This window comes from Botrytis fragariae, assembly GCF_013461495.1.
Source record: "Botrytis fragariae strain BVB16 chromosome Unknown tig00000000, whole genome shotgun sequence".
Taxonomy (NCBI): domain Eukaryota; kingdom Fungi; phylum Ascomycota; class Leotiomycetes; order Helotiales; family Sclerotiniaceae; genus Botrytis; species Botrytis fragariae.
In genome coordinates this window covers 2,267,496-2,291,246 of record NW_023500986.1, presented here as the reverse complement: position 1 = coordinate 2,291,246, position 23,751 = coordinate 2,267,496, and the positions used below count along the sequence as shown (strand labels likewise).

General features: G+C 43.0%; 4 protein-coding genes across 4 annotated transcripts; 1 reads left to right on the top strand and 3 right to left on the bottom strand.

Annotated features, from left to right (window-relative positions):
• Window positions 1-760: 760 nt before the first annotated feature.
• Window positions 761-1,150, bottom strand: Bfra_006929 (uncharacterized protein; the record flags this gene model as incomplete). The annotated part of the gene is made up of 2 exons (XM_037337300.1): window positions 995-1,150; window positions 761-928 (listed from the first exon to the last, which is right to left on the bottom strand). Coding segments are annotated over exons 1-2 (303 nt in total), but the record flags the coding sequence as incomplete, so codon positions are not given.
• Window positions 1,151-2,636: 1,486 nt separating this feature from the next.
• Bfra_006928 (putative mrna binding protein pumilio protein) lies at window positions 2,637-5,732 on the top strand (the record flags this gene model as incomplete). Its single annotated transcript, XM_037337299.1, has 5 exons — window positions 2,637-2,681; window positions 2,735-4,363; window positions 4,413-4,691; window positions 4,743-5,298; window positions 5,347-5,732. 5 exons carry the CDS (start codon window positions 2,637-2,639, stop codon window positions 5,730-5,732), a joined length of 2,895 nt encoding a protein of 964 aa, XP_037198665.1.
• Window positions 5,733-13,045: 7,313 nt separating this feature from the next.
• On the bottom strand, window positions 13,046-15,058 carry Bfra_006927 (putative con7 regulator protein; the record flags this gene model as incomplete). Its single annotated transcript, XM_037337298.1, has 4 exons — window positions 13,046-13,208; window positions 13,265-13,612; window positions 13,867-14,065; window positions 14,234-15,058. 4 exons carry the CDS (start codon window positions 15,056-15,058, stop codon window positions 13,177-13,179), a joined length of 1,404 nt encoding a protein of 467 aa, XP_037198664.1. The 3' UTR covers window positions 13,046-13,176.
• Window positions 15,059-18,710: 3,652 nt separating this feature from the next.
• On the bottom strand, window positions 18,711-19,718 carry Bfra_006926 (uncharacterized protein; the record flags this gene model as incomplete). The annotated part of the gene is made up of 4 exons (XM_037337297.1): window positions 18,711-18,830; window positions 19,038-19,091; window positions 19,266-19,352; window positions 19,629-19,718. Coding segments are annotated over 4 exons (351 nt in total), but the record flags the coding sequence as incomplete, so codon positions are not given.
• Between the last annotated feature and the right edge of the window lie 4,033 nt (window positions 19,719-23,751).

Below are 23,751 nucleotides of genomic sequence, written 5' to 3'. Positions count from 1 at the left end.
AAAGTGAATTGGAAATCGAATAACTTTGCTTCTTTCCGATTTCCAAAACAATGGAACTTGGAAGCATCTTCAAAAGGAATGAAATATGACACTAGGTAGAATTCCATTCTCGATTTGTTATAATTACATACGATTATGGCCCGCTCATCACACAGCTCCCATTGGTACGTACTACGGACGGAGTAGTAGTATAGGTTCTAGGAAAAGCTTGAACGAACCGGAAGCTCTGGAACCTTTGGAATTTGTGGAAGCACTGTAAAGGCTAAAAGAATACTCCGTTCCTATTAAATTTCCAATCAGGACTTTTCAAGGCCCATGGATCGATTTGTCTGTGCTTCTGGGGGGGGGGGGTCTCTACTCTGCAGATACTATATTGTATATTACATCTATATTTATATTCCTTTCGAAGCGAGGGGGAAACCGGAGAGAGTCAGAGACAATGCATTTATTACGATTTGTGTTGATATATGATGAATCTGGGACATTCATAGATGGTGACCAAGTGGTAGATAACGATCGTGGTTCAATAAGAATGGACGTAGCTGTTTTCCACAATCGAATGACTTTCACCGAGTAACGACAAGTTGTTCTCTGGGATCGATTATAAGATTAATTAGCATTGCTGAAATGCAGGTACTTTAACTTTTAGTCACATCACCGAAGATGCGTTTCCACTTCCATGGACTTGATTGATCTTCGTCGATTCTAGACACTTTGGTAGGGAATGGTTCCCATATAAGTTTCACTTCATTGGCATATGTCAAACGCCAACTGGAGGGACGAAATCATTCTGTGGGCCAACTCCGTGCCCAGAAGAGAACATTGTATTATTGTATGATGAGATTGAGGAGGTGATAATATAGTTGAGGTTGGTAAGGTTACGAGAGTATGAGAGTATGAGAGTTTGAGAGTATGAGAGTATGAGACTCTGAGATATGAGGTTCAACCCAACCAACCATCAACATAATGACAATGACAATCGCAATCGTAATACAATAGTAAGAGTAAGGGTAATAGTAACAGCAATAGCAATAATAACAGCAATAGCAATAATAACAGCAATAGCAATAGTAACAGCAATAGCAATAGCAATAGTAAGAATAAAGCAAAATGTAATCCAAAAAGCCACATTACCCTGTACGACACGATCCTTTCAATCAGATTCACGGTCTACTCGTCTGCTACTATTTGACTAGGTGGTTACAGAAATACTCCCTAGGGACTAGTTCCAGTCCCAGCTCTAGAAGACTCCCCTCCCTTCAACCCCATCTCTAGATAAACCTTATCCAATTGGATCTTTCCCTTCAAAAGAAATCAAAATCAAAAATGGCTCAAGGTTAGATATACCTAGTAAATGGAAAGGAAAATACACCCATCGATCTCATTGAATAATCTATCTTAAACAATCGTACAGCTTTACAGCTCGACTTTTTCTTACTCTCTCACCTCACCCTCGTCTTCTTCCTTCAACTCTCCCTCTCCCTCTCCCTCGCACTCACACTCACTCCTACTCTCTCTCTCTCTCAAACCCTTCCATCCCTACTTTGGTCGAGAATTCTCTGCAAAAATTCCTTATTCTTTTGATACACTTCCCCTTCCCCCTTCCCCCTCCCCCCACGCTATCGTAAATAAAACACTCAACTTTATTTGTGCATCCCAGACAGGAATCGGGAAAACCTTACCTTATTTGATCTCATTGATTACCCTCTCTCTGCCCTACCAACATTACAAAACTTTTCCCCACAAACCCTGGTCGAACCTACGCCCCAAAGAATACCTTGAAAAAAAAGTATACTACCATACACATACTACTGCGATACTGCCACACAACGAAGAACGAACAAGAATTCGACTTCGACAGTGCAACCTATTCATCTTCCTTTCCCTTGATCATCGACGTCGTGGAACAGGGACTAACCGCTCGTTTCCTGACACAAACTGCAATCCGGACCCTCGAATCGATTCTCCACCAAAAAATCCACCGAAAACTTTACGTTCCTGACGATTTTCCCCTTGCTTCCCCAGGCGTACCTCCCGCGTCAAAACCAACGAATTCCCAACCCAAAAAGGGACATAGACTCGATCAAAGCAAGACAAATCACACAAGGAAAAGGCAATTTTACTCCAAGAATATAATCTTATATTTCATTCTGGCTACTGCTGCGCGGGTGCCTACCTCTACACAGAAAAGCGCGCTTCTTGACGTTGCATATGACAAACGAAGGGATTGTGTCGCGCGACCTTTGCCCTACCCTTCATACTTCAATATATCCCTCCCTCCCCTCCCTCGATGCTCGATTCCTCATGAACTCCAACTTTCCGCACATCCTTCTTTTGTAAATGAGCTTTCGCCTACTGTCGATTACATATTCCGACTTCTTGCACTGGTAAGATTTGTCCTTGCAACTCAGCTTAAAACCGGACCTCAGCCTTACCGCACGGCATATGCTGACATTTACAAATTTCCACAGTCATATAGATCTACAACCTGTCAAATACCTCATAGAAAGACTATTCTTTGGTTCAAGTAATCTGCCATCAAACATATCGACTCCTTCCAACATATTTTCGTCCTGTTTTTTTCCCTCACCCAGAGACTCCCACGTACATACCGAATTTACAATACGTCTTCGATAATGTCCTCGGCTGCCGCCAACAGATCTGCAGGTGCCATGAATGCGGTGAGTACCCCAATCCTTTCAAAACTGTATGCAAAATTAATATTTGAACTTAGCAACGGCCTACTCGATTTGGAGATTTCCCCACTGCCACAGGCAGGCACAATAGCGATGACAGAACGTCGCAAAGCTCAACGCTTGGCCAAACTTTTGGAAATGGTGGTACATGGCAGCCTTCGAGTGGAATCTGGGGTAGTAACACAATCGGGAGTGGTTTTGCCAATGCGAAGCGAGATGCCTCGCGCTCTCGAGGTATTTATACTAGCGAAATCCAAATTTCTACATTCACTGATGACGGTCTAGCAGCAGACAGTGAAAACTTCTCCGATGCCCCCAGTGGTTCGGGTGCCTTAGCAGCATCTTCAGAAGCCGACCCTTGGGGTGCTCGTGCAAACGGACCTTGGAATCCTCCGGATACAACATCTCCAACATTACAGTCCTCGCACAGCGGAAGTACTTCTCCTTCTCACGTCCGCAACAATATTCCATCACAAACACCACAAAGTCTGCACGATTTGCAAGCATACCAACAATCAAGACCTGCGATTGGACAAGGAGCTAGTTTCGGTCGACAACAGCCGAAGAGTAATTTGGATCCCTCTTCTGGAAGTTTCAAATTTTCGCGCAAGCCCTCTTTTGGATTCAACGACGACAAGGAGAATTCCTCCCAATTCTCGTCTAATCAGGATAGTGCATATGATATTGATGTTTCATCCAGGGCCTTCAGAATGGATCAGCTAACCTCTCAAAACGGAGGCTTCCTTGGTATAGGCTCGGCTTCAAGAGATGGAAGTATGCCACCCTCCAGAACCTCAGAGGCTGGCCTCAACAATCTATCATTTGGCAACGGAAATGCAAGCTTTGGCTCCATTGGTGGCCATACTCCTAGCAATTCAATCCACTCCCATCGTCCTTCTTTCTCGGCAATTTCGGGCTCGTTTGCACAACCCAATTCATCGAGATATGGCGACCTTATCACGCAGACGGAAACCGAACTACGGGAGAAGCTTGCAGGACTTGGCTTGACCAACGATATCGATCAAGCCAGCGCATCTCAGATCGGCACCGGTTTGAGTTCCTCATATTCTCCAACGAACCAGAACTTTAAACCTCAAGCTTTCCAGGTTAATGGTAGTTCAGCCATGTGGAATGATGGGTCAAACGGTCCCAAGGCTAACAATTATGATCATTTCTCAAATCAAGCACCCTTTGCAGACCAAGGCTATCTCACAAAAGGGCCTAGATTCGACCGGGGTTCTGTCTCTCCTGCGTCAAGCGACTACCGTCGTGGCCTCAATAGTCCTAAATACTATTCCGGTACTCCTCCAACAGGATCTGAACAAATTTACCGACCAACCTCAAGGGCAGGCCCGAGAATACCTCAAGGCCCAAGTGAACTGGACCGTAGACTTCAACACGTCCAGTTCTCTCAACACCAAGCTTACCTTTACAGCAATGGTCATTTCCAAAGCCAGTATCCACCACATTTGTACGATTACCCACCACCAAATTTCAGACAAACGAACGTAGCACCATATGGTTATCCTATGCCACTACCCCCTTATCCGGCACAAAATATACCCACTCGCCCAGCCAAGGATCAAGATGTTGGGCTTGGAGTTAGAAGCGTACTTTTGGAAGAATTTCGCTCAAATGCCAAATCCAATAAGAGGTATGAGCTGAAGGTATGTATTTTCCCGCATCGCAATTTTTACAATCACTAACTGAAACTAGGACATCTATCAACATGTCGTAGAATTCAGTGGAGATCAGCATGGGTCACGATTCATTCAGCAAAAGTTGGAGACAGCTAACAGTGACGAGAAAGAGCAACTTTTCCGAGAGATTCAACCCAATGCGTTACAGTTAATGACTGATGTGTTTGGAAATTATGTCATCCAGAAGCTGTTTGAACACGGCAATCAAGTACAAAAACGGGTGCTGGCTGAACAAATGAAGAACCATGTAATGGAACTGTCAATGCAGATGTATGGCTGCAGAGTTGTGCAAAAGGTTTGTTTTGGCCTTGAACATTACACACCACCTTTACTAACAATTTGAAAGGCCCTCGAGCATGTACTTGCCGATCAACAAGCTGAACTAGTCAAGGAACTTGAGGCAGATGTCCTCAAGTGTGTCAAAGATCAGAACGGCAATCACGTTGTCCAAAAGGCTATTGAGCGTGTTCCAACGGAACATATTCAATTTATTATTGAAGCATTCCGGGGCCAAGTCCACGTTCTCGCAACTCATCCTTATGGATGCCGAGTGATTCAGCGTATTTTGGAATACTGTCAACCTCGCGATCAAGAACGAGTGCTCGAGGAATTACATCAATGTGCATCGAACTTGATTACCGATCAATACGGCAACTATGTTACTCAACATGTTATACAACACGGAAAGCCTGAAGATCGTGCTAAGATTGTCAAAATTGTCACGGCACAGCTTTTGACACTTTCCAAGCATAAATTCGCCTCAAACGTTGTGGAGAAGAGTATACAATTTGGCACGGATGAGCAGAGACACACTATTGTCTCTCTATTGACTGCTCTTCATAGTGATGGTACAAGTCCTTTGCAATTGATGATGAAAGATCAATACGGCAATTATGTCATTCGTAAGTCAAACCATTTTCAATTAGACTTCACTATGCTAACCTGAACAGAAAAACTTCTTGGGCAATTGAAAGGCGCCGAAAGAAATGCATTTGTCGAAGATTTGAAGCCACAACTCTTGGCTCTCAAGAAATATAATTATGGTAAACAGATTGCTGCCATTGAAAAGTTGATCTACGGTCAAGATGACTCGCAGCAATCATATAGTACATCGTCAACTGGTCAAACACCTGGTGCTATCACACAATCAATGGAGTCGAATTCGAGTGCCCCAACTCCTCTGCTTACGAACGGACAAAACAGTCCACAAAGCAGTAGCATCCCTAGCGCCAATGTCAGTACTATTGATGATCCAGCCGATAGTACATCTTCAGACAAGACAACCGTTGCTGTCAACGAAAAGTCTTGCCCTGAGGTCGTTATCAGTGGTGTTTAAACTTGTCAATTTCCTTTTCGCCGAACATTCTCTTCCACTTCACGTCATATAAAAAAAGCATCATTAAAGGGCGTGGCGGTATTGGGTCCGGAACGGCAATTTGGGACTGGACGGTCATAAAAAGTGAATATTTCTTTAATGGTACTGTCTACCTCTTCGAATAGTTTTTATTGCGGTGTTAGAAGGCGGGTCTGGTCTGCTTTACTTCCGCATGGGTGCATGCATATACAAGCCAGGATTGGCGACGGTGGATTTACTGTGGATGAATATGGAAATGAACATGTTCTGTTCTCGACCCGTTTTTTTTTAACATTTACGAGTATTTGGTATCATCTTTGGATCAGGGACTTGTGGGAAAGGTTCAAGGATAACGGAAGAGAAATTCCGCTCTATTTATACTTCTTGCTGCACATTTTGCATTGTTTATTGATTTTGAAAGGAAAAAATATGGAAAGGATACCTATTGATCATACTATTGTCTTTTACGCAGATACGCTGGTTATACTTGCTTTTTTGGCTTGATGTTTTTGAGGTTTTGCCATGTTTTTTTATGTATGGTGCAAGCTTAATACATTCGCTTGCTTGCTTGTTTGGCAGCGGAAGGAGAAAATATGCCTACCTATATATATATTTTTATTATATTATTTTACGAATGTGTCAGTGGGTACTAGGCATCTGGGATTAGGAGGTGAGCATACGGATTGTTTGGCTGATTATACAAATGGTGATTGGAACAAATATTTTTTATATGGTAGGCGAGAACGGAATGGGATGGGTTGGATAGGGTAGGATATAAATAGACGGGAAAATCACATGTATTTTCCAAGAAAAATCAGATGGTATGTTACGATTGACTAATGGACTTGGACTTCCGGAAACTTAAATTTGGCTTGTTGGTTAAGGATATTGTTGTTGGGGGGGATAAATAAGGTGGATGGGATCGGTGGGTTGGATAACGGAATGGCGTGTTCTTTTTAAGCCCTAGACAAATGATATATACTTTTTGGGAATATTTTTGGTATATTTTGGTTGATTAGGATTGTGATGAAAGTGTACTGGATGAATGAGATGAGGTGTGTGTGTGTGTGTGTGTGAAGTATATAATGAATACGACAAACAATGGTGACCAGAGGCTGGGAGGTTTAGGGGGAAGTGGTATTTGGTTTTGAGAAGGTGCAAAAAAGATGTGAAAATTTGGGAAGGGAGGGAGAGAGGGGCTCGCTTTGTTTGATTTGGGGAGATAAAATGTGAATATGTGAATGGGAATGGATGGATGTTGAAAGCTGGATGCTGAAAGCTTGGTATTTCTTTGTGATGAATTGCAAGCCTGATTTCAGGGCGCGAAGATGGGTGGAAGGTGGGGCTGGGGGAGAATGGAAAGAGCTGCTTGGGATGGGGATGGGGATGGGTAGAGGGGGGAAGAAGAGGAGGGGGGGGAGGAGGGAGTGATGTTGCCTTGCTCTGAGTTGTGTATCAATGCGGCTGCGGTGGCGGTACTCTGTTTTCGTTCTCTTGCTTGAAAGTCTATGGAGGAAGATGTTGATGTATTGCTTTGTGGAGATGTGGGATGTTAGATGGGATGGGGTGAGTAGGTGTATTAAGGAGGTATATCGAGGAGGTATATCGAGGATGTATATCGAGGAAGTTTGCTTTTGGTATTTTGTGATTGTTGTTTACCTCTGAAATTTGTATTTTGTGTTTGCGGCTTCTTGATCTGGGGTGTTGGGGTGCATGGAGTGCAATGGGAAGGGAAGGGATGGGATGGGATGTGGAAATGGAGAGAGAGGGAGGGGGTTGTGTGTGCATAATATAGAAGGAGATGAAACTGGTAAGAGTTTTGGGTAGATAGATAAGTAAGTAAGTTATCTTTTCTTTCCTTGCTTGAATAGAAAGCGCTGGTAGTGTAGGGGGTTAGATTATTTGTATTTGTATTTGTATTTGTATTTGTATTTGTATTTGTATTTGTATTTGTATTTGTATTTGTATTTGTATTTGAATTTGTATTTGTATTTCCGTGGATTGCAATGAGTAGAGATTCTTTTATGTCTTGAGATGTTGGTTGGTGATGTGGGGTGTGTTGAGTGATGCTTGATGCTTGCGAGGAGCTTTGCGTTTGGGTTGAGGTTAGGGATGGAGATGGGGATGGAGATGGGGATGGAGATGGGGATGGAGATGGGGATGGAGATGGGGATGGAGATGGGGATGGAGATGGGGATGGAGATGGGGATGGAGATGGGGATGGGGGAAGTAGGGTGGAGGGAAGGAGGAGGAGGATGGGGTAGATTATGGATGTGGGATGAGATTATCATTAGGTTGGAAGATTGGGTGGGAGTGAGCTAAAGGAATCGGTCGTTGTTAGATGAATGATGCATATAACTAGGAATATCACGTCTTGACATACTTGCTATCTACATGGGAAGATGATGGAAATGTCTGCTTGATAGTGGGTGGGGTGGAAATTTGAAAAGCGGATGTGAGAATTGATTTGCTTTCAGAGGGGGAATAGATGGTTGAGTTTAAGTGGTAAGAGATGAGAGTGAAGTGCGGTATTGAAAATTCGATGGGCGATGTATGGGAGGGATGGACGGGTGGGAGGGAGGGCTGTCTTCTTGAAGGGGGGGTAGGGGATCTCTTTAGAGAAAATTAGACGACGGGGGGTTTAAGTACTTTCGCTCTTGCAGTTTCTCTACAAAGCAGAGGGTAATCAACTGCGTGAGAATGAACGTTCATAACCATTTACTTCACGGATCTTGGTGCGGTGCTCTTACTACCAAGATCACTATTGCAATACTATTTGTCAACTCAGTGATATATTCGTATTCCCATCCAATTCTCTAACTCTAACGAATCACATACTGCTAGCATCTGTATCCATATTCCTATTTTCCTCTTCTCGTTCAAATCCTAAAGCTCTGTATTCAGCTGCTAATAAACCATATAATGACTTTTACTTTCCCGAATTTCGACCTTCTCTTTCTTCACTGACCCTATCCCTCTGAAATCGAAGTACTAGGCTAAAGTGAAGCTCCGCAACAGATGGATCGGGTATTGAAATCAATATCCTATGGTGTAATTTATAAAACTTCCGCAATGAAGTAAGGTTTAGTAGTTCCAACTGTTCCGGAAATACACGAGTAGATATGAGATGTATATATGTCTCTGTTTAGAGAATGTCAATAGATGTATTCGAGGGTTAAAATTATCGAGCTCGTTGATTTCGTTTATCCGTTGTAAGTATTCACTTTGTAAGCGACCAACAAACTAACGAATCGCTTCCTATCAATACTTCTCTAAATTCTTTTGTTGCATATCTGTTATAGGGTATCAAGCCTGTAGATACCTAGCTATCTATAATCTTAGCATCTCGAAATCCTTTTGGTCTGTTTGAGCCAGAGTAACGAAGTACACCCAAGCTAACAGTTTCATAATCACCCAGAAGATATACTTAAACCTAGTATCTCATCTTCTCCACTCTGACACTAACATCTGATATCCCCTTACGAGATAGAATCAACAACAAAATATGATAGAAAACCCCCAAAGATAAAACAGCAGAAAGAATACCAGTGCAAGTTGATGCACAAAAAATAACTAAATCGACTACGACACAAAGTTCACCCAGCATAACTACTACGCCTAGATCCTCTTCACATTTCAAATCCCACCGCATGGTAACCTGCTCGAGATATCCGAGTACCATCGGACGATATCTCTTAATACCGATATTACACCGGATTATTGGAATACAGGCCACTTGGGATATTCTGAGGTGATAATCCGGGTAAGAGGGCGGTACATTAGGGGACTTTCCATGACTGTAGGCCATATATTCGGTGGTATTTTGCAGTGGAGATCATTCCGAGTGATAGTTCGGCATTCAAGCCGGGTAGACAGCGCTTTGTATACTAGGGAGAAACTTAGGTCCTGGTTATGGTTAAGTGTTTCTTGGAGTTTTGAATGAGAGATTGGTTGTAGTGATATATTGGAATAATGCAGTATCTACGTATAATAACCCACCTCATCTGTAAACAGAGAGTTACTCTTTCTCAGTATCCAAAGAAAGAGAAACCCACATGTGCCAAAGTACTGCAAAGCCAGTCTTCAAACTATTCATCGTCCAGAGAGTAAAGCACTCCCAAAAGCCGAAACCACAATACAATTCCAAGGAACATGTACGATATCGCAAAACAGAAACCACGATATTAACATAACCATACTGACAGCTATGCCAATTGTACCTTCCACAAAAGAATTTCATCTCAAAATCTTAAGCTTCTCAGTCGGGAACTTGATATTTCGCCGTGTAATGATCATTCTGTTCCTTCCTTCTCTACTAACATCACGAGTCTTTTCTCGTCATCATCTCAGAGGTTATCTCGGTGCACCTTCTAATCCATTTTCCCTTCTTCGACAAACGTATCCATGACAACACTAACTGCCAAGCTCTATCCATTCCCGTGACCTACATTTCCCCCCAAAGAATCTCTCTCGTCCTTTCCCCCTCAACCCCAGTATCCACGAAACCTCACCACCCATAACAAACCCTCCCATTCCCATTCAAGCCCAAATCCCTTCTCCCCACTCCCATCCTTTCCTTCCTTCTAGTATATACTTCCCCGGGCCCCACGTGGATTATCTTCCCCCCTTCTGTTCCACTATCCACACCCCCCAATGCAAACATTCTTCACGTAATATTTATGCATATCCACAACCACGCTACTCACCCCCAAAGCATCTGAAAGTCACCATGTGTTCCTATCTGACGATTTGGGATATCGATGTATTGGTACCAAGAGCTACTAGTTCGTGTATTAGATCTACTAAATTAGTATGATGGTATGATCTACCGAGGACAGATATTCCTTCATCAAATTTTTTATCCCCAAAAAATATATATATAATAGTAATAATAAGAGAAAATTACGAAACTCAAAAAACTGAATATGGATATTTGATATTCAATGATGAAGATGATAGAATATCAAAATCCATACAATCCCCCCCTCCATCTATCCACTCCCAACCCCCTCTCCAAACACTCCATCCCCTAGCTCCAAACTCAAAAATCCTCAGCACTTAAACTCCAAGCTAACCATTCCACGATTCCCATCCATCCCAATTTCAAATCTTGGCTTGGAACCGATCAACACTAATGCACATCATTCTGCATCATTTTGCATCATTCAGAAATAAAGTTTCTCCTCTAAGGTCTAAATTCTCAATTCTCAATTCTCATCCGTGACATCTGTCATTGATGACTCACTCTATCATACCTAGGTAGGTAGGTGGGTAGGTAGGTAGGTAGGTAGATACAAACTTTCTCTCTCCCCCCACCCACTGCTGCCAAGAGATGAGAAGAAAAGAGAAAAGAGAAAACAAGATATGCAGATCTGAGAATGAGATGCGGAGACGAGATTCTTTTGGGAAATTGGGGAGGGAGAGTGGAGTGTTTACATGGTATGTGAAGATTTGTTTTTGTCGGGCGTTGAACTTGGACGTATGTCATTGTATGGGAGAGGATGGTGAAGGGGGAAGGAGATGGAGATGTGCAGAGAGTTTCTAGGGGATATTGGGAATGGCGAATCGCGAAGGCGAATATGGGAGTGGTGCTAGGTTGGGGAGGGGGGGGTGACACATTGGTCGTTTTCAATACATGATCATAGAGTGTGGATATTGCATGGTGCTGATTGACGTAAATACGTGAGTTGCGTTTTTTGGAAAACGATGATCATGGGAAATATGACATGTTGGTCGTCAGGAATGGCATTCTTGACAAAGCATAATCATGGAGTTCCTCACGCGCATATGATCGGTTACTGATTGACTGACGTAGATGGAGGAATTGTATTCTCAGCTCAGCAAAGCATAAGCATCAAGAAGTCCCTCACGATCATAGCATATCCTGCTTTTCCAACGGGCGTTACGTACACATTTCCCTCACACTGACGTACATCCATCGCAGTCATTCTCTGAACATTCCCCTCCCTCTCCCCGAAATCAAAGAGGAAAGTTTCCACTTCCACTTCACTACTGCGACTTTTCCCTTCTGCTGCAGGAGAAAAAGTGTATCTGTCAGTCATACGATACATGATATGATACGCTACCCAGCGACGACAAGGCTCGAGATTCCATCTAATTAGTGAATTGGGGTGGGAGAGATGATACACACCCGGAGAATCCTGTAATGATAAAAATACAATCTACAACTCTTGTAATCATACAATATCTAAATCCAAATCGGAATCGGAATCTGGTGACGATAATAATATCAAATACAAATACAACACATCGCAACAGCCCGCAACACGGCTGCAACACCACTGTTGTCAGAATCTTTGATACCAGAACACCAGAACATATATACATACGCATACACATACTTCGAAAGTAAGTTTGATTCTAACCCACCAACTACCTTACTAACCAACCTATCGCCACACCATCTCACAACCTATATGATCCATCACACAGTAGAACATACCTACCTTATACCCTCTTCTTATCTCTCCTACCTCCCTATTCCCTTCCTCCTTTCTCTTCCCCTCCTCCTACAAGTGAATTTTAAACAAACATAATCCCCCAATCCCCAATAATCTTGTTCTTCCCCCTACTCTTTCCCTTTCCCTCTTCCTCTCCCCTCTCCTCATGCGCCATCATCTCTTAGTGAAAGTAGAATGAAACGCCAACGCCAACGCCAAATTCAACACCATCAACATCATCATCATATATGCATATACATACACGTGAACTAAACAATCCACAATTCAAAAATCTGGACACTTTTAGAATTCATGTAGATCGACAAGTTTCTTTGATTATCGTACTAACTAATAATTACCAACAATGGAATATCATCATTGCTGGCTTTGTAATACATGAACTTTGCCCGAAGTTTGTCCCAGTAACGCTCATACAATATCATATGCAGACTCAACAGTAAAATAAATTTGCGAAAATGCTGTCAGACTATTCGTTTATTCATTGAAACTAATAGAATAACATAGCCCGCAAACATAAAGTTGTAGACTTTCAAACCCGGCAGAATAATCTGAATACCCCATCTCCTTTCTTTGCCTGTTACTAAAAAAAAAAAAAACCCTTTTGTTTTCACGCACCATGAAGCCTAACAGCCACACCCGGATCAAACCCCTCATGCGTGTATTTCAACTCCCCAACCCCGTTCCGTTTGCGTGCAGAGTAATGAAAAATAAAGTGGCGTGTATTCAATCCCCCAAGGAGGTAATAACAGCCATAACCAAATGCGAGAGAATACAACCATCCACCACCCCATGTACCGTGTTTTCCACATAGAACAACGTGATCATCAAATATTTGCATCATGTACGGCAGCGAACCGAATAGAAAAGGTCCTTCTAAAAACTTTGAAAAGGAAAACTTGCAAAACCAACAACCTCAAAACCAAATATGTTACATATGATACAACTTAATGCTCATACTTAGTTTGAGCTGGATTAGCTAAAGTGAATGTTAGCTCCGGGCCAATCAATGGGGAGAAGTGAGGGGATAATGACATTGGTGGCTATACATATGGTTTGAAGACCCGTAAGGCGAAGCTGGGTACCCGGTGTAGTGGTCCATATTTGGCTGGGCATTGCCGTAGCCTTGTAAATGTTGAACGGAAGAAGCTGGTGCTTGGCTTTGCTGGTATTGGTTTGGAACCTGTGCACCAGGCTGGTACCCGATAGGGTTGGAAATGGGTGGAAGTTGAACAGTCGACCGCGAATAGGCCGCAGAGCCGGCCTCGGGGTGGGCTTCTGGAACAGCGGGAGCACCACCGGCACGAGCAACTTCTTGCTCCTTGCGTTGCTGTTCCTCCTCCTTCTTGCGAGCTTTCCACTCTTTTCGAATTTCTTTGAATTCTGCGAGCACCAGACGTTAGCTTGCCAATGTTTCACGGCATATTTTCAATCCATGCTAGCGAGCAAGGTTATCGCCAATCGATGTCAGACCTAGTCCAACGCCCTCTTGTAACTACCCGTAAATGGCACTTGGCCCCGACGAATTATCCGTGTGAAGACAATGCGAAAACCCTGTAGGGCACACGTAGAAATCTCGAATGATTCTCCGGCGGTCCAACGAATGAATGTAGAATTACATGTAAAAATCAACATACCTTCTGGAGTACGTTTGTTTCCATGGGATTGCATGGTTACGTGAGCATTAAGATGGTTCAATGTACCATACGCTTTCTCGCATCCTTGATGTCCACACTTATACATACGTTCAATTTCTTCAAATCGTCTTCTAGGTCGCTTCTGTTGACTAGATCCAGGGATAGGAACAAATGAGTAAATCTGGGGTAAGCGCGCGTCCTGTTAATTCTTAGTTGTTCTGCAAAGTGACATTAAAGGAAAAGATCTTGATAAAAATCACGCGTCGATTCTCGCGCCGCGTTCTGCACATCAAAACAATGCGACGCGCGCTTCGGATCTACCGCAGAAAATGCGCGCACAGTGAACTGGATAGAAGATGTGACTTACTTGGCTAGGTCGTCCAGCTGAAGCTGGGAGCGATTGGGCTTGGGGACTGGCAGAAGTGTAAGGGGCAGGTACCATTCCGGATGGGTGGTTTGCGACATTTGGGTGATTTGGGTGGTTTGCGACGTTAGGATTGGGTGCAGAGGGGTCGGCATAACCGTGCCAATTGGGTCTTGGTTGCGAGTACATCGAGCCGCCGGAATGTGTCGGTGGATATGGGTGATGCATCTGTTCTTGTGCGGAGTATGTGGCGTGCTGTGGGTTATACGGAGGATAAGTTGGGCTGGAGGCAGCAATTGATGGATCTATAGGAACATCCTGGTCAGATTTGATTTGCGAAGTTTGATGGGTTGAACGGCCATCTTGCAAAGGTATTGACGGACTTGTTGGTTGAGCCATTCCTCCACTGCTATTGCTATTATTGCTCGAATAATGTGCTCTGTGTAAATGATCAAAGTTGGCTGAACGCGCCGACGATGGGGGATAAGCAGCACCGTACTCGGAAGTTGGAGTAGCTGTTGTTGAGTATTGGTTCGAACGAACGTCTTGATGTTGTGGTGGATACTGCGCAGCAGATGTATTATCTGCAGGGGATTCTTCAGATTGAGCGTCTGTGAAGGCGTGTGGATAGGGCGTTTGCAAACCTGACTGCGTGTATGCGGTAGACCCTCGTTCCATAGAGGTGTGTTTCTGACCGTTTGTATATGCCCCAATAATCGTACTTATGTTTGCTTCTGTCTCGTCAGGGGAATTCTTACTCTCAATGTCGTTGGTGGATGTTGAAGGTAACGTATTATTGAATGGATGCTGTGTGGAGGCCAGGGACATATCACACTTGGAAAGATTCTTTAAGTATAGACTTGACGTTGCCTAGTGTATACTTCAAGTTGAAACTTATAAGTCCGTCGAAAGTAAGAAAGAATGAGCTGATTTATTTTTAGAATTTGGGAGCGGATGCCCTTTAAGTAGACTTCTCGAGTGATGAGAAGTTGATGGAAAGGACAATTGATTGGTCGAAATCCCAAGGACACTAACTTTGAGGAGAAAGCAACTTATGATGCTTGGACTGAGATGGAATATGGGTCTTTATGGGATTTAAAGTTTAGTAAATAGTTGAAGATCGAAACTCTGATGATCAAGTTGGTAGTGAGAAGGTAGTGTAGTGTAGTGTGTGGAGTATTCCCAGAATGGACAAGACTCGAGGACTAGAGACTGGAGTTGGCAAAAAGTTTCCGAAGACCGGTGTCTTGGGAAACCGAGTCAAGTTCGAGTCAAGTTCGACTCAAGTTCCAAAGGTTCGCGGTGGATTGGAATTTTTTGACGATGATGATCTAAAGATTTAAAAAAGAGGTTGACACTAGTGTAGCGTGTGGTGTGTAATAAAAAAATTACCGTAACCTTTTTAAGACTTTGGAGAGGATGGTGGGAATTGGGAATAGAGAGGGAGAGGTGTATGTAACAAGGTAGGAGGGCGTATAATAAATGGATGAAAGTGGTTGGATTGATTATTTGGATTGCCAATTCGAGGTAAGTGTGAATGGTAGTGTGGTAGTGTGGTAGCGTGGTCGTAGTAGGTGAATTGATGAATTGAATTGATGGTATGATGGTGAATTGATTTAGTGGTGGATGGTGGATGGATGGATTGAAGGTGGTGGCTTCTTCAATGATAAAAAGATAAAAAGGTAAAATCGTTGGGGGGGAATTCTTAACTCTTCTTATTAATAATCAAAGAGAGAGAAGAGAAGAGAAAAAAAGAAGAGAAAAAAAGATCAGAGTTTTGTGGAGTACCGTACCGTACCGCACCGTACCCAGGTAAGAGTGAAGAGTGAAATGTAAAAGGGAAAGGTAAGAGTGGCTGATGCTGATACTGACGAGTGACTGATGGATTGATGGATTGACTGATGGGTTGACTGATTGATACTGATTTGATACCTGGGAGGATACCTAGTCTAGGGCAGGTCAGGTCAGGTCAGGGTAGGTACCGATGCTCCGTAATGATGAAAGTGCCTCAGGATGATCAGAGCAATGATCGTCAATTAATAAAATTGAATCGAGAGGAATTGTTTTGATTCTCTTTTTCCTTGGGCTGATGAAGAAATGGTGAAAAGGAATTTCCAATTGGTCCGTCTCCACAATAAGAGAGAGAAAAAAATATTAATGCAATTCAACCGAATTAAAAATCAAAAAAAAATAAAAAAATTCAAAAAAGTTGAATTGAACGAATCAATCCAATTCAATTCAATTGTTCACCCGCAAGAATCGATAAAAGCGGGAAAGTGGCAAATCGTTATGACCGATTTCCGAGGGTACAGTATCCTTGCAAGGTACCTACGTAGGTACTGTGCTAGGTATTGATTGTATTGTTTGGTGGCCCACTTTTCGCTTGCAGATGTGATTCGATTTTAGTGAAATGCTGGGTGTCAATCTATGGATTTCATGCGTGCCTGCGGTTCTGGTAATTCGGCTTCTTCTGCTTCTGCTTCGGTGTCTCGAGTCTGTGCTTTTTAAAGTTTCGCTTTATTGTAGTGGCGTCGTAGATAGCGCGTGCGTAGTGGTGTCGTAGTGTGGTAGTGTGGTAGTATCGTAAGTATCGTGAGGATGGTCGTACTTTACCTGAATGCAAGTAGAACTCCAATCTTCTCCTATACTTTATTCCGCTTGACTCAAGGAGGGAATAAAATCGTTAGATCCGATCTAGTTTAGTTCCACGAGCTTGCTGGATCAGAATTGTGCAGTGGCAGATGGTATTTTGAACAATTGGCAGTGGGAAAGAAAATGATTTCTCGGTATGCTTGGTTTGGGATAGTGGATGTGGGGTTCGGAAAACTTCCTTTCTCTTTTCTTTCAGTTCAAAGAAATAAAAAAGGTGTTATGGACCGAGTGCTCGTAATGGCTTGTTCGAGATTCCACAAATGATGAATGAGTAAGCAACGATGATGATTCCTTGGCTTGCGGATGAGGGATGGGGGATGAGGGATGAGTGTCCAAGATGTTCCCAACGCAAGAGTGAGGAGCTAGACCCGTTTGTGCGTAGCCGTAGTAGATATTGGTGACTTATTGGCAATGCGTGAATTCGGGATATCTTAGTGGTGTCTGCTAGTCAAGTTGACACCAAAGTTTATCGACTGAAGAAAACGATCGTTCTTGGGAATCGACCGTAAGCCCTAGGTAGTAGGATGCGCCGTTGAGGGTGATAGTCTGGCACTGGGAGTCCGGCAATAATGGTGGTAATAATCGTTGCACGCCCGTTTCGCAATGGATGGCCAACCTGGTAAACTTGGAAATCGCTGGGACTGAATCGTGTATGCGCTATGCCTGTATGAGAAAGCCTCCATCAGCTGATAATCGCGAGGATACAGTTGAAGTGCGTCAAAATTACCTTTAGTGTCAAGTCTAAGAAGTCTTGGACGAGAGAGCTCTGTAGATCTCTTTGCAATCCTTATTCTCAGTGCCAAAAATTCCTGGCGGTGTTGCGAGTGTGTCTATGTAACGATGACACGATATAAAGATGTCTCGTCACGGCAATTAATGTTTAATTCCTATGATTGAGAGTTGCTAAACCTTAATTTCAATGACTTCTACTGAGCGAGAATCTAGGTCTGTTCACAGACCACAAACCCACTTCTCTTCACAATATTATCCTAGTCACAGTGGAGTAGGGGCGCGTTTCAATCTTTCGATATGATGATGCAGAGGAAAGTCCAGAACACTTTTGGCCGTTTTGCGAGAGGGGAAAGTCGAACTCGTAGTATTACAAATACTTATGACGACGGTTGGAATTGAATTCGGAATCTCACGGATATCTGCGGAGGTAATACGAACTGTCGTCACGTCTCGATCTCTGGAGGAAGAATCGGAGAGTCTGCTTGACAATGCAAACAATCCTTTTTTTTTCTTCCTTTCTTTTTTTTCTCTTTGAAATTCACTGAAGGAACGAAGATGTACTTAAAAAGTGCCCGCCCTTAGGTTGAATAAACGGATATGATTGATCTTCTTCGACTTGATACCCCTATTATTACTATTTTGGCGTGCCGTGTAATGGTTCTGTCCGTCCGATCTTGTCTCCAAAGTGGTGGATATAGGACAAGTAATGACAGGAGACTTGTACTGTAGCTCTTCCAAATGGAGAATCGTTTCTGTTGATACTGCCGTTTGTAGTGTACGGGTTTGGGCCGTGATTGGTATGGTATCGAGGGAAGTTGTAGCGTATGCCCGACCACAAATACCCAGAAGGATCTTGGTGTGAGCGGTTAGTTGGATGATCTGAAGAAATTCGTACGATTACGGTTATTTTATCCAGTTGATATCCCCTAAATGTCTGGGCTAGCAAATGGCAGAAACTACTCACGACGCGTCGTGCCCTCTTTTGTGTCAATAAACAATTCTCGAAAGTGAGTCGAGGGATAGAAGTACGATAGAAGTTTCGCGTCGTCGTAGACCTCTAATTTGTATCTTCGTAAATAAAGGATTGAAATTGTATCTATTCACAATGCTTTGATAGATTTGTTGTAATGTATATTTGTTTCTTGGTGGCAGAGGGAGGTGAAGACTGGATAATTCCCGTGTGTTGGGGCCCGCAAAAATGATTGATGTTGGACAACTTATATCTGTCAGTATGAATCAATTAAAATTGGGTGAAGCAGATACGCATAAGGCGCAAATGCACTCTTTACGATAGAGATCAAAAATCTTCTCCTGACAGAGATTTGAAGTTTCAAAGCTTCAGAAAGTCTTTGATATTGATTGATATCGATGTCATTGTTGATTTTCCCATGGGAATATTGTCTAATGATGGAAGCTAACTTACAGTGACTAGCGCAGAGAGAGATACCAAAGCCTCGGATGAATCCTTGGCACGCCCCTGCACAAATGCGAAGCGTTGACGGGGAATGATAAGTAAGTCGTCTTATAATTAATACTTATACACGTGATATCAATTGACAGTTCGATAGGAAGCTTCGGTATAGCTTAATTCGATTTAAGAATAGATGAGTTCAATGTTATCAATCTCGAAGATTTAGTATGGATGCGGCACTGCGTATGCCGATGGTGTGGCGGTAGCGTTGACGGAGGGGATGGTTGAATAATGCTTGTGTAGGCGACCCAGCGGTGCGGGAAGCGACTATGATTTGGGGTTCTCTGGGGGGGAATTAGTCTAGGCAATAATGCCAGAGCTAAATACAGTACTTACTTGGATTAGGCGTTTGTTTCTAACGAACGACAATCGCGCGCTTCGTTTCAACTATTAACAAATCTTGCTACTCTAATCCAAGTCTAGTAGATGCTTTAGTTAGTTTGATAAATTCGTCTATCGTGATAACAGGGCTTCAGCAATACAGTACAGTAGTGCTAGACAATCCATGGATGGAGAGAATGGAGTGGGTGGGCGACTACTGACGTGCGTGCGGCGTAATGGCCCCGGTTTGTGTTCAACAATTTTTTTCTTCACTGTCGGCTGGCTGCCCTTGAGTTGTTGTCTCTCGGTATATGCTAATGGAAAAACTAGGAAGAAGGGGACTAGGGAGGTAGTTAAGGGTCTGGAGTAAGAGGGAACCAAAAAAATCGGGAAAGGGTTAGCTGATGTTTGATCTACTTCGAGTCGGTCAGAAAGATTACTCGCACGAATGCTTAGAAGGAAATTGGTGTTCTAGTGAGAATGTTTTGGAAGGCCTGGGCTGAGAGATGCGTGTCAACCCTGAACATGCGTGCTCTTAGCGTCAGAAAATAGGATGGGGAGTGTGCCAAGGATAGAAATGTAACGAATAGAACAAATCATACGGGTCAATCAGTGTAGCCAGCGGTCGGCCAGATTTCACGGGAGATATGAACTAGGAAGAGACTAGGAAGAGACTAGGATCAAAGACTCATGGACGTCAGTCGGTGACATGTTCATTTCAACCACTCGCTCAAAGTTCAACCAGGGGGTCCACGTTTATCGAAGGAAGGATGGGGAATCTTTTGAATGAATACTCCGTAGCTTTCAAATTGCCAATATTGGCAAGCTAAGCCTTGAGGTGAAGGAAGTATTGAATAAGATCATACGCTATAGGTCTCAAACGAGAGAATTGTAGCCATTTCTAAAATTTGATCATGTACGATTGAGCATGTTGTGACGATGCGATAATGGGATGATGGCAAGTGAGAAAGTTTGCCTACATGCAGGTGGTGAGAGTCGCTGATACTGTACATGATCGATTGGAATCATCTGGGAATGGTTAAAAAAAGACATGATATATCTGATATACAGTCGCATTCGATATGTATAATTCTCAGATTCTTCTCTTGGCACCGGAATGGCCTCACTATCAATCTTTCGTTTCTCGTTTCTCGTTTCTCGTTTCTCGTTTGGACAATACAATGAAGGGGGGTCGGGGTTCGGGTCTGTGAATGAGTTGTCATCCAACTCAATCATAAAAAACTTTAAAAGATTGATGTATAATCCATGGCTGATTGCGGATTGATGATCATCTGGGTACCACATAGCCTACTCGTTGAAGGATGTCGCTGCACTGAAACGAACCGAACCGAACCTTCCTTTTCTCTCCATCCCCAATTGGCATGTGATATGTGATTGTGTTCGGTTTCGTTTGTCTACGTAACCAACGTGCAGGAGTCGAGTGGTGGTAAGCTTCATAATTTGACAGATATCTACATTTACTCTCTTCTTACCGCCGCTGGCTATTGTCTAATCTGGCTGCATTCATTACTTTATTGATGATTCGTGCTCGTTTTCTGTCATATCAGATATTTCGGGGGTTTATTGGATTCGTCGGAATAACTGTTTGTCCTCCTTCCCTTAACAAATAAATGGCGAGTTTTATTGGTTGACACGGGTGAGTTCACGATGAATCACTTTGCATCTTGATCCTGATTTGGGATGACCACTTCAGCTTGCCGAGATTGAAGTTATCATCGGATTTAAATGCTGTGAAGAGAAATCGATGCGGATTACGATTTTGCGAACGTTGCAAAATGATAATGTCACTCCATATCACTTTTTTCATCTTTCTCAGCTGACCAACAAAATATACCTGGCACCAGGGGGGGGAATTTGCCCACTTTCAAGCTCTTTGTCCGCACATTCCCCTGCCATTCCGCTCTCTTCCCCTCTTTCTGATTTTTCATCTCCACTCTTGTCCCATAATTCGTCTTCTAAGATGATTAAAAGATGATCAATTCAGACGTGCCCAGCCAAATAATCGAATAAAATGTCCGTGACTTCCGCCGACAGGATCCAGAGACGGAGTGCGCAGCGTGGATTGTCAAGGATGAACATGAAATCCTTCGATTTCGAAAGGCAACAAGTGATCGCAAACGAGAAACATCTTTACCCTTCGGTTCCACTATCTTGTGGTACTCTATACTCGCGACATTCGACCGAAAGAGGAGAAACAGAATGCACATCCATCCATCGTTGAATGTATTTCTCGGAAGAGCGGACATTGAATACCACCAGGTCACAATTTCACAAAGTTACAGATGCAAAGCAACATCTATCTCACATCTGCCGTTACTTTAGCAAGGGTTCGTTAGGATAGAATATGTGATATGCGGTTCTGCGCCTGCAGCTTTCCTCACTCGGTGAGATGTGTGTGGCTGAAAGGGCGCAGTACGCAAAAGTGGGAGAGTAATGAGTGGTGCGAGGGGAATTCCTAGTCATTGCTAACTTCCGGGACTGAGTCGAAAAGGTCATAAAGTTTTGAGCAGAACATATACATGACATTGAAGTTATTCTGAGGACATGTCGTCCAGATTGAACCTTGAGATATTCCAGATCTTAGTTCTCAGATAAGCATTTTTATGGTACTGAAATCATAGTGTTGTGCACTTAAGTCGTGGCTTTGTGTTAACTAAAATCGTTCACCCGCAGTAGCAGCTCCCGACATAACGGTCATGGGAATCCATTAGCAGGCCTTTGGTTTGATTATCTACTACCCGCGTCTGTGAGTGGTGGAAGCGACTTAGTAAGAGATAAAAATGGGATTATGGGAATTATGGGAAAAGCATCATTTCTCAAGGGCGACGCCTATTTTATCCAAAGAACCAGGGGAAAATGAGACTAGATAGATCGCCATTTAGGGGCGATCTAGTAGCAACTTGTTTTGGTATCAGAACAATTAGTATCAAACTCAATAGATATCAGGTTGTTAATGAAGTCTCTTGAACAACTAACTTGATCATCCAACAACAACAACAACAACAATAACAACAACAACAATAAGAGCAGCAGCAGCGACAATAAGAGACACTTAACGCCTCCACGACTGGGATGGATTATGAAAATATGATAGATCATATTCTCCAATTTTCACTGCATATTTGGATAAAAGGAGTTGTATTCGGTGATCCATCATCCATCCCTCTATGAATAATATGTGCCACGATCATCGATCCATGATTAACTTTTCTACTGTTATTTCAAGCAGGTATGTGCGACACGGAAATCCACTCCCACCCATCTTTTACATTTTATTTTCTGTCCTCTTTGAGATCCTCGTATATGTTGACGAAACAAATTGATATGAGCATCACAAAAATCCCTGGAAGGCTTGAAGCACGCACATACATACAATCTCCATTTTTCGGACTACGAGGACTGTATGGGGGATCACGAAAGGCATATGACCCAATCATTTAGCCCCCAAATCTTGATTTTTGTTTTTGACAAAGAATGGAGCAAATGGATCCAGAATTTGGAATTGCAAACGCATGAGTTCAGTGTTCAGTCTGCTCAATCCCCACATGTAGGCTGAGGGGGGAGCTCGGTGTCAAGACTCAAGACAAGTCTACGCTTTGTGCCAATACCATGCCATGCCTCTCCCAAATTGTCTCAATGCCTGAATTGGTTTGATATTGAACATTAAACTTCAAATATTAAACATTGACCGGACTTGATTGATCAGTGATCTGACCAAGTCCTTCCCCCCATGTAACAAATCTTTCTTCGGCGAAAATGATGATACAGTACGTAAAACGACCGGGAAATCTTCTCCCTATATTTCATACAAATCCCTATCTCAGTTTGTGTTACATGATTGTAACTGCAACTGCCAATCAAAACATTCCAATATCCAAAAACATCTCCATGGAAGTTAACCTAGGAAGAGAAAGCCATAGCGTTGTCCAGAACTGCACGAAATAATCAACCTTGCTTGCTTCAAAGTACATACTCTCGGTTCCTAGATATCACTCATCGAATATAGAAGGAAAAGTGTGCATGTAGAAAGATGGTATAGATGGTATAGATGGTGCAGTGTGCACAATGCACATACATACACACATACATACACACTTACATACATGCATCTATCTACTCGGTACACATATTTATCCATCTGAATTCTGGAGTCGCCAACATGGAACTGGAGATAACCCGCCTCGAGCCCGTCTGTGAGTCTGTGAGTATGTGACTTTCCTTTCTTCGTATACGCTCGTAATTAAAGTTTAGCCCGTTACTCGATTCATGTTTAGGTGGCAAAATAAGGAGCAAGGTATACGGCATCACAAGGTTTAGTGTCGAT